General features: G+C 43.0%; 1 protein-coding gene across 2 annotated transcripts in view; it reads right to left on the bottom strand.

The window, feature by feature from the left end:
* LOC111973200 (anion exchange protein 2) overlaps window positions 1-12,019 on the bottom strand; it is a 112,221-nt gene that overhangs the window by 33,688 nt on the left and 66,514 nt on the right. For both annotated transcript variants that reach the window (XM_024000478.2, XM_024000479.2), the window contains one exon: window positions 872-1,040. In XM_024000478.2, the coding sequence (XP_023856246.1) occupies window positions 872-1,040 (169 nt within the window). The remainder of the gene's footprint in view (window positions 1-871; window positions 1,041-12,019) is intronic.

The raw sequence follows: 12,019 nt of genomic DNA, 5'->3' as shown, positions 1-12,019 counted from the left end.
CACCTAGCCTCCACTCCCCATCGAATCGTGGTATCTACACTCTTTCATCTTTACGCTGTGAGCTCTGAGCTACAGAGCTATCTGTCCTCCGAAGACCCCTTCCAGAGCGAGGACAAAGGAACAGGCCAGTAAAGCCAAAGGACACGGACATCGTGTCGTGAGGACACCWAGAGAGGTGCGCAGGAGAAGTGCGTCATTGAGCAGCTTGAACGGTCCACGCGGGAAAATCCACGGAGACCTTCCACAAGTAATAACATCATTATATTCTGACTCATAACAGCGGCAGTTTGGGGCAAGGCTAGGGTTAGAATGAGCATAGTTGACAATTTCACCCAAATGTATATTCCTCTCGTGTAATCTCTCTCTTTCTCTCTCTTTTAAATCCCCATTTTGGGTAACACGCGCCCTAGTGTGTTGGCCCGTTATACCAAGTTCTAATCAATAGCCTAGAATGTGTTTTTGTGGATGTGTATCTTTTATCATAATTTTAGCTTTTTAGTAAATAAACATTCAACTAAGATTCGTGCGAATTCATTAGTGAGACCCGGGTCCGTGCAGAATCCCGGGCTATACGACGTTCAGAACGAGACTGTTAGAGGCAACTGGTTAATTAGCGGCTGTGGTAAAAATCGATATTCTGATATTCTTTGAGTTAATTTGGGAAATAGAAACTCAATAAAAACTAGTTTTCCCATGGTGCCCCAGGTTAATGAGTTAATAATTGCTTGATTCAGTTAATCACGTAATTAGAAACTTGTAATCAGTCGATGAGCAACAGTCGCCACATTAACTAATACAACGTCACGACATAGTGTATATGAACCACCGAAGGGTGTGAATGTCCTGTGTGGACAAGTGTGTGCGTGTTTACACTCAAAGTCCTCCTCGTTGTAGGTGCGGTGCTGCTCGTCAGGGATACTGGGGGCAGGGCTGATGATCTGCTGAAACCTCTGGACTCCCAGGGCTTTGTTCAGGTCCCCTTCATCCTCCTCATCCGCCCGCTGCGCCCCTCGCAGGGTTGAGGCTGACGGCGCCTCCGGCTGAGAGAGGAAGAAAGGGAGGAGAGGGTCAGATTAGTCATGGGAGACAAAGGGGATAAGATACTTGCTCCATCTCAATTCGATTTCTGTGATTTCTCACATTCCATCTCCTAGTCTCTTTTCAATTGGAGAAGGTCAAAGGTTCCTCCCATCTTCTCCAATGGATTTTGAAAAGGTGAAAAGAGACAATGAGAGGAATCAAGGAAAACATTTAATTGAGAAAGAGCCATGATATTATAGGTCCCATTCAGAAACAACACCTAGCCACTTGTGTAAATCTGGAAGGTTTGGATAGATGTAACCAGCATGGCAAAAATTCCATCTAGTCTACCCCGTTAAGTTAAAGCTACTACTATATTGCTAATACAAATCCAATTCTTTCAGATCAACATTAAGTGCGAAGGTTTTTTATGGACAGGAGAATTATCAATTTTAGCCTATCATGTTATTCAGGTTTGCTATATGAGGTTGTTTGCTGACACCATTCATGCTTATGTCAAATCCATGTAACCTCACACCAAACTGACAATAGAGGGAGTACTAGTCATTCCAAAAAAAAATTAATCCACAAAAAAGACATGATTGTGGTCTTTGGTTCCAAACAGTACAGTAGCTTTAAACTCAACATAGTGATTACCCTACAAGCTCTGTCCAATGACTTGGACAGATTGGGGTCTATGGATGGTCGAGAGTGATTAGTGGTATGATGGACAACCCGGGGAGTTAAGTCAGTACTTCCCAGCCCTCTCCTCGGAGACCACCAGACGTTTCACACATTTGTTGAAGCCCTGCACTGACAAACCGGTTTGGATTAGTTAACTAATAATCAAGCCATTGACTAATTGAATAATGTGTGCCAGTTCTGGGCAACAACAGATATGTAAAACTTCTGGTAGTCTCCGAGGAGAAGGCTGGGAAACCCTGAGGTACTGTAAGTGATATTTTTCCCAGCAGCAGGGTGCTAGATCATGCTGCAGACCTCATCTGCTGGGGGTGTGTTGTGATAAGGACCGGATGCAGAGGTGGAGCAGGTGAACTCAATCCCAACCATGAGGGGGATCCTCTCCTCTGCCCAACTTTAAGGCAAAGCAGATGTTGCCGTGGCTACAGTAGAGATCGTGCAGCTCCTGACTGAGCTGAGCACGCTCCCTCCTGTGACACTGGACAAACAGTCGCGGCCCCATGCCTCATTTGACGCCCCTTCAAACCCTCTCTCAGGCCATTTAACACGTCATCGGTAGATCAAATTCTCTCCGGCACTCGAGGGGAACAGAAGAAAGAACATTGGCTGATTATTCCACCTCATGCTCCCTGTCGGTCTATATGACTGGAGTCTGGAAAATGGGGTTTTGCCTACACATCCATCTTAGACCAAAAGACACCAAGAAAAATATCACTCCATGGAGTGATAATGGCCATTTTTTACCTTTCATTAAAAAATGGTTAGCAATGGGGCTGCTGCATGTGTTAAATATAGGAATGAAAGAAATTCAATAAAAACAATTTAAAAAACTGTTTATCTTCACAGCACTGGCTACTATGCTATGGAGTTACTGTGTGAACTACCTACAGTAGTAAATGCACACATACCACAAACGGGTGTAAAAAACCACTCTCTTTGACAAATCTCTGACAGTGTCTGTGTGGTAGAGTGTGAGGGGCCCCTTCACAAACATTCAATGTTGACCCAAGGTGACACTCCTCAACTGTCAGAAGGTCCATTCAGACCGTTCCACAAGAAGTTGCTCGGTAGGCTGCATGGGCCTCACCCTTACCTTAGTCACCTCTGTCAAACACAGATCACCAGAGTCCTATTGTTCTTTAATGGAGTTGAAGTGCCGGTTTGAGAGCGTTTTTCTGTCAGTCTCCAGTTTTTGGACCTGTAAGATACAAATCTAAAATCTTGGAAGGATTTTCCAGTCTGTAGTCCTATCGAATGCATTCAATACCTGAATGCCAGTTGATGGGCAGTTCATCCAAATAGACTGAAGAGTAGACTGAAAGTGCTGCCGATCTCATCCACGTGTTAAAATGAAGCATCATCATTCAGTTATATTTTTAACAATCTTAGCCAAGGTTACCTGAAAACGCATCCCCACGCACTAGGAACTCCAGGGGAAGTGAAGACAGATTTTTGCCCATTGCTGTACACTCACATCACTTCACAGTCAAACTCTAAAGCTGTAGAGAATGTGTGAGGGATTGCCAGAGGGGTGAAACTATTTTCCACAACCAAAAACGTGTGCAACAACAAACCCCGGACGATCGGGGTAAACCACTGCAACACTGAGGAGAGGTGAGCCCAGCCAAGGCAAACCGATTCAACGAGAAAAAAAATAAATCGCAACAAAAAACTCCTATGACAGCAATAGAAAGACTAAAACAAAATGCTCTCTTTCATCAGTGATTTGAGGAACTTACCTCACTCATGGTGCAATAGGAAGACTTGAGGTATGATTAGAGTCAGGAGTGGTGTTTCGCAGACAAGTGGCAATGCCCTCGTCTATGGCAACACTGTGGCGCTCTGAATCTCAACACCTCCATAAAACACAGGTATGAGCAGAGAGCCCTCTCCCCGTGCCCACCTTGGCCGCATGACGCCCTAATCGTACGTACCCATATCTCCCAGCCTGGCACTAACCTATCTACTATGATTGTGGCTTTGTAGAATAAACAAGACTCTGCGTTCATTCTCTCTGAGGACAAACCAAACGCACTTGAGAAGGGCAAGCAGTGTTTGAATGGCACTCAAACAATACCTCACCAACTCCCTCATTTTAACTTAGGCATACACTATATGACCATAAGTATGTGGACACCTGCTCATCAAACATCTCATTCCAAAATCATGGGCATTAATATGGAGTTGGTCCCCCCTTTGCTGCTACAACAGCCTCCACTCTTCTGGGAAGTCTTTCCACTAGATGTTGGAACATTGCTGCGGGTACTTGCTTCCATTCAGTCACAAGAGCATTAGTGAGGTTGGGCACTGATGTTGGGTGATTAGACCTGGCTCGCAGCGGCGTTCCCATTCATCCCAAAGGTGTTTGATGGGGTTGAGGTCAGGGCTCTGCGCAGGCCAGTCAAGTTCTTCCACACTGATGGACAAACCATTTCTAAATGGACCTCGATTTGTGCACGGGGCATTGTCGTGCTGAAACAGTTGCCACAAAGTGGGAAACACAGAACCGTCTAGATTGTCATTGTATGCTGTAGCGTTAAGTTTTCCCTTCACTGGAAATAAGCCTTATGAAAAATGTCCCAGACCACTCCTCCAACAAACTTTACAGTTGGCACTATGCATTGGGGCAGGTCACGTTCTCCTGGCATCTGCCAAACCCAGATTTGTCCGCCTGACTTCGATGGTGAAGCTGATTCATCACTCCAGAGGAAACACATCCAGAGTCCAATGGCGGCGAGCTTTACACCAGCCGACGCTTGGCATTGTGCATGTTTATTTTAGACTTGTGTGCAGCTGCTCGGCCATGGAAACCCATTTCATGAAGCTCCCGAAAAAGTTATTGTGCTGACGTTGCTTCCAGAGGAAGTTTGGAACTCAGTAGCGAGTGTTGCAATATTTACGCGCTACGTGCTTCAGCACTCGGCAGTCCCGTTCTGTGAGCTTGTGAGGCCTACCACTTCACGGCTGAGACGTTGTTGCTCCTAGACGTTTCCACTTCACAATAACAGCGTTTACAGTTGACCGGGGCAAATCTAGCAAGGCAGAAAATTGACAAACTGACCTGTTGTAAAGGTGGCGTCCTATGACGGTGCAACGTTGAAAGTCACTGAGCTCTTCAGTAAGGCCTTCTACTGCCAATGTTTGTCTATGGAGATTGCATGGCTGTGTGCTCATATCTATACACCGGTCAGCAACGGGTGTGGCTGAAATAGCCTAATCCACTAATTTGAATGGGTGTCCACATACTTTTGGTGATGTAGTGTGTGTGTAAATATTGACCAATGTGCTTTCGAGCCTAAATCTCTGTCAGAGAGGCATTGGAGTGGGCGGGGGGGCACTACAGTATGTGAACATCTAGAACATTGTAAATAAAACTGTTAGAGACTCCAACGGCAAGAGAAAGATAATTACAGAGAAGCAAGGAAACCGTGTACATATAGGAGTGAAATGTTTGAACTTTTTACACAAACTTCCTCTCAGCCTAGTACTGTAGAAGGAGAGGGCATGCATTGAACATGTGCCACATAGGCAATTGAATAAGCAATGTTTTTTCCCACATGATTTACAGTCACATATTTACATGAAGTAACTACATTTGTCCACAAATAGATCAGATAGAAGTCCTGAACTGGTGGCTTCCTGTAGGAGTTGTGGTAAAACTAATAAATCATTACTCAGTGCCAATGTTTTGGGGTTAAACATTGGACATGTTCGGACCACATGGATTGTTAGAGGACCACACCACACAATGGCTCTGTGACATTGGAAGACTTAAAAGCGTCAAATTAAAGTGCATTGGCCTGTGCATCTGCACTAAGCAAGGACTGCATCGCATGAGTCATCGCATTTGAAAGGTACTGAGTGCTCAGATAGGAGATGTGCTGGAGAGATGTGAACACGCAGTGTGCTCTGCTTTCGTCTTAACATACCTTAGGGGTAAGTGGAGGCTTCGTAGGGTTGTCACGATACCAGTATTGCGATACGCAAAAGGTATCGTGGCAAGGAAACAAAACATGAAGTGGACAAAATTTCCGGCCACAAACGGTCGTAATGTTGGAAACAACCAGTGTTATGTTGTCACCCAGAATAACACGTTTATTTCCCAAGCTATAGCACACAATATTTTATAAATATTAGTTTTTTTTAAAGGATCAAAGAGTTTAGTCTGCTTTGTGTTTTCCTTTCTGCCATGTTAAATCAGGTATTCTAGTATCGCGATACTGGTATCGTGACAATCCTACGATCGTAAGAGTGACCTCCACAATACCCTCAGTGCACTCAAGTAAGGAACAAACAGAGGTTGGTGATACTGTCTATACCATGTACACTCACAGGCCTGTGGTTCTCATAGCGTTATTATGGCTGTCCTGGAGTTTTGGGGTAGCCTGCCCACAACCGGCCTAGGTTGTCATCAAAATAAACATTGAACACCACACACACACACGTAAGAAGAGAAATCAAATCTGCCATGGTGGAAATTGTAAAAGATATAGAGGAAGTGTTCTAATATCTAATTATGAGGTTATACCTTTACATTGCAGAAAACCGCTAAACCAAACAGGTTTGGCACAGGCCCTTAAATCCTCAAAACGTTATACAGCTGCACCATTGACTTGCTACATCACTGCTTGGTATGGCAACAGCACAGCCCTCATGGTGCTACAGGGGGTGGTGCGGACAGCCCAGTACTTCCCTGGGGCAGAGCGCCCTGCCATCCAGGACCTCTATATAAGAAGGTGTGAAAGGAAGGCCCGGAAAATCGTTAAACACTCCAGCCACTAGAGTTGCACATTTTGGGGAATATTCAGAAGTGGAAACTTTCCGTGGGAATTAACTGGAATATATGGGAATTAATATTAATACCATTTAAATGTAGATGGTTTTTGCATTGGATATATTTCCCATATCATATGGAGACAGAAACATAAACCTTTTACCTTATCATAAGTAGACATAATTGCAAATTATTAAATCCTTCCAAATAGACATTTTAAAAAACAATTTAGTTACGAATATAACTTTAAATGAGTTGACGCTTCACATGGGATGATTTCACTGAACAACAAAAGGGAATATTGAATGATTACCAATGATCCATCGCATCTCCCCAAAAAAGTTTTCAACATACATCTGTAAAATGATAGTCTAGAAACTATAGCTTTGGTTGTAAAATGATAGTCTAGAAACTACAGCTTTGGTTGTCTTCCTCTCAGGCTTCCATGTCTTCTCCCTGGACCTCCTCAATGTCCACCTCTTGAACATCAGACTCTGAGGCCTCATCTTCACTGTCTCTTTCCAACCTTGAGGATGGCTCGTTGTCAGGCTCAAAAAGCCTCAAATTTGCCTGGATGGTTACCAATTTTTCAACCCTTGAATTGGTCAGCCTGTTGCGTGTGTTCCCAAACAAGGACCAATTGCGCTCTGAGGCGGTGGGATTTGGAGGATGATAGGCTCTTTCCCTTGTTGCCTCTCAGATACACAAAGTCCCTTCCACGAGGTGGCTGATGAGATGTTGACACTACTGCCACATTGCATCTCCATCCCAAAGCCCTTGCTTGGAAGTGTACTTCGCCAAGAACCTGCCAAGAACCTTGCCCTCATCCAGGCCAAGGTGGCGAGACACGGTAGTGATGACACCTGTTGATCTCTGCACCAGACAGGATGCTTTTGCCAGCATACTTGGGGTCCAACATGTACGCTGCGGCGTGTATGGGCTTCAGGCAGAAGTCTTCACTGCAGTTTCCTCTGCTTGGAGCAACAGTGAAGTGGGCAGGGCAGTACGGATTTCTTCTTACATCTGCAAGCAGAGTTCGAACATCAGACAGGATGCCATTGTCTCCCTCAATCCGTGCAATGGCTACTACTATAGGTTTCAGGAGTTTTAGGCTGCTTACCACTCTCTCACAAAATACATCATCCAGGAGGATCCTCTTGATGGGGCTGTTCATATCGGCAGACTGTGATATGGCCATTTCTTGGAGAGACTCCTTCCCCTCCAGGAGACTGTCAAACATGATGACAACACCACCCCAACGGGTGTGGCTGGGCAGCTTTAATGTGTTGCTCTTATTCTTCTCACTTTGCTTGGTGAGGTAGATTGCTGCTATAACTTGATGACGCTTCACATTGCTAACCATTTCTTTGGCTCTCTTGTAGTGTATCCATTGTTTTCAGTGCCATGAAGTACTTGAGGAGCAGATTCAATGCATGAGCAGAACAGCAATTGGGTGTGATGTGAGGGTAGGACTCCTCCACTTTAGACCAAGCAGCCTTCATGTTCGCAACATTGTCTGTCACCATTGCAAATACCTTCTGTGGTCCAAGGTCATTGATACCTGCCTTCAGCTCATCTGCAATATAGAGATCTGTGTGTCTGTTGTCCCTTGTGTCTGATCTTGTAGAATACTGGTTGAGGGGTGGAGATGATGTAGTTAATTATTCCTTGCCCACGAATATTCGACCACCCATCAGAGATGATTGCAATAGTCAGCTTTCTCTATAATTTGCTTGACCTTCACTTGAACTCTGTTGATCTCTGCATCCAGCAAATGAGTAGATAAAGCATGTCTGGTTGGAGGGGTGTATGCTAGGCAAAGAACATTCAGAAATCTCTTCCAATACACATTGCCTGTGAGCATCAGAGGTGAACCAGTTGCATACGCAGCTCGAGCAAGACATTCATCAGCATTTCTCTGACTACGTTTCACCATTGAGTAAAAAAAACTTCTGAATCCAGGAGGACCATGAGCTGTTGCTATCGACAAGGTGTCTCATTTTCACCTTGGATAGAAGTAGAGGGACTTTTGTCAGTGGTTGCTTGCTGTGAGCGCTGAGGGAACTTTATGCACTTGCCCAGATGATTCTGCATCTTTGTTGCATTCCTCACATATGATTCGGCACAATATTTGCAAATGTACACAGCTTTAACTTCTACATTAGCTGCAATGAAATGTCTCCAAACATCAGATAGTGCCCGTAAAGATTAGAATGTAGATTAGATAGTAATCATGTAAAGATTAGAATGTAAAAAAAAWAAATAAATAATAATATATATATACATACATATATACATACATACATACATACATACACACAATTCCATGTACAGATAAATAGTTAAGCAGTTAGATTAAACAACTCCTTTGTAAGATAATTGTTTTTTAAATGAAACATGTATGGAAACAGGTGAATTAACACTTCAGTTAGCAGGGTCAAGCAAGCTAAAACTCACATGGTAGCAAAAACTAACTAGCAGTAATTGTTAACATGTTAGAAAGGATTTAAACACACTTTGCTGTAGGCTACTATTTACTAGTTAACAAAAAAATCATGTATGTCGTATAAAATATATTCACCCCACCCTGTATTGTAATCTAAATTTACCAGAAAGCATGTAGTCCTTGGCTCAGACAGTGTAGTAGTGTGGGCTCAATAGCATCTTATTAGTGTGCAAGATCTTGAGAATCAGCTGTACATGTGATGGAAGAATGCACTGTGCTTAAACCAAAATATACCACAAGACCTAGAATTGCCTTGTGTATCCCACAAAAATAGTTATTAAAAAAAGCAAACCTTTTTGATGAATTTACTACAAAATTCCCCAAATTCCCGGGGTTAACTTCGCATGGAAAATGTCGACCCTTTTCAACCCTGCCAGCCACCCAAGCCATAGACTGTTCGCTCTGCTTCCGCACTGCAAGTCTTACACACAGTGACACCAACAGGCTCATGAACAGCTTCTATCCCCAAGCCATAAGACTGCTAAATAGCTAACACAACGGCTACACGGACTATCTGAGTTGACCCTTGTATGTTTTTTTTTGCACTTTGTATGCACACTTACAGGAATGTCCAAACTCACACTCCAACACACACACAACATGCACATACATTTATACTGACTCCACACACACACACAATTTACGCTGCCGYTACTCTGTTTATCATATATCCTGATGCCTAGCGATCCCACCCCTATACATAGCTACCTCTATCACTCCAGGATCCCTGCACATTGGAAAAATGGTATTGAAATTGACCCTGTATATACAGACTGTAGCTTCTTACTTTATCGTGTTCTTATTTCTCACTTATTTCTCGTGGGTTTTGTTCTAGATTATCTTATTCATAGTGATACATCGATATTGATAACTGCATTGTTGGGAGCTTGCAAGAAAGGCATTTGAAGGTGCTTGTGCACATGACACAAAAATGTGAAAATCAAAATCATTCAAAAAGTAAAGATATATTTTACCAGAAGAAGAAAAAATATGTCTTACGCAGATTTGCGGGACACTCTTAGGGAGGTACACACAAATTAAATCACCATGAGTAAGTAACTGGGAAAAAAACTAATTTTGTCTATGAAAACATTTGTCACGGAAAATGGATGCTATGCAGATTGTATCAGAAAAGATAGAGGTCATTTACACTAAATAAATTCATAGGAACATGTTTGGTGTGCAGCATAATGCCACAGGTTGGGAACCACTGCAGTAAACCAAAATAATACAAATAGTTTAGGCAAGCTGAAATATTAATCTCAGGAAAGCAATATACCCTCTACAGTCTGTTAAATTTACACAGGTTTGTTACATGCAAAGTGTGTAGGCTAAATCAGTACTCAGCTGGCCACCTACACATAGGCTACAGAGAGGATTATAGGAGCCGAGAGGTGGCTCAAATCCCACAGCAACACTCAGGGCTGTTGAGTGTTGAGTAATTTCATTCCTGTAGCAACAGGCCTGACGAGGATATCTGGGGAAGCTATGGAAGAGTAATGCCTTGAGTGTAAATATACAGTTGAAGTTGGAAGTTTACATACACCTTAACCAAAGACATTTAAATTCAGTTTCACAATTCCTGACATTTAATCCTAGTAAAAAGTCCCTGTTTTAGGTCAGTTAGGATCACCACATTATTTTAAGAATGTGACATGTCAGAATAATAGTAGAGAGAATGATATATTTCAGCTTTTATTTCTTTCATCACATTCCCAGGGGGTCAGAAGTTTACATACACTCAATTAGTATTTGATAGCATTGCCTTTAAATTGTTTAACTTGGGTCAAACGTTTTGGGTAGCCTTCCACAAGCTTCCCACAATAAGTTAGGTGAATTTTGGTCCATTCCTTCAGACAGAGCTGGTGTAACTCAGTCAGGTTTGTAGGCCTCCTTGCTCGCACACGCTTTTTCAGTTCTGCCCACAAATGTTCTATAGGATTAAGATCAGGGCTTTGTGATGGCCACTTGAATACCTTGACTTTGATGTCCTTAAGCCATTTTGCCACAACTTTGGAAGTATGCTTGGGGTCATTGTCCATTTGGAAGACCCATTTGTGACCAAGCTTTAACTTCCTGACTGATGTCTTGAGATGTTACTTCAATATATCCACATAATTTTGCTTCTTCATGATGCCATCTATTTTGTGAAGTGCACCAGTCCCTCCTGCAGTAAAGCACCCCCACAGCATGATGCTGCCACCCCCGTKCTTCACGGTTGGGATGGTGTACTTCAGCTTGCAAGCCTCACCCCTTTTTCCTCCAAACATAACGATGGTCATTATGGCCAAACAGTTCTATTTTTGTTTCATCAGACCAGAGAACATTTCTCCAAAAAGTACAATCTTTGTCCCCATGTGCAGTTGCAAACCGTAGTCTGGCTTTTTTATGGCGGTTTTGGAGCAGTGGCTTCTTCCTTGCTGAGCGGCCTTTCAGGTTATGTCGATATAGGACTCGTTTTACTGTGGATATAGATGCTTTTGTACCTGTTTCCTCCAGCATCTTTACAAGGTCCTTTGTTGTTGTTCTGGGATTGATTTGCACTTTTCGCACCAAAGTACGTTCATCTCAAGGAGACAGTATGCGTCTCCTTCTTGAGCGGTATGACGGCTGCGTGGTGTTTATACTACATTTACATTTACATTTAAGTCATTTAGCAGACGCTCTTATCCAGAGCGACTTACAATACTACGCGTAGTATTGTTTGTACAGATGAACGTGGTACCTTCAGGCGTTTGGAAATTGCTCCCAAGGTTGAACCAGACTCATGAAATAATCTGTCTGTAAACAATTGTTGGAAATATTACTTGTGTCATGCACGAAGTAGATAGATGTCCTAACCGACTTACCCAAACTATAGTTTGTTAACAAGAAATTTGTGGAGTGGTTGAAAAACGAGTTTTAATGACTAAACTTCCGACTTCAACTGTATATGACCACTCTTCCCAGTGGTATGACCAGGTAAACAGGCCAACATGAATTTCACAGTTGCTTTTCCTTCACCTGTTGGGCTTTGA

This window comes from Salvelinus sp. IW2-2015, linkage group LG14, assembly GCF_002910315.2.
Source record: "Salvelinus sp. IW2-2015 linkage group LG14, ASM291031v2, whole genome shotgun sequence".
NCBI lineage: Eukaryota > Metazoa > Chordata > Actinopteri > Salmoniformes > Salmonidae > Salvelinus > Salvelinus sp. IW2-2015.
The sequence above is the reverse complement of the archived record's forward strand: the minus strand, read 5'-3'. Positions and strand labels throughout refer to the sequence as shown.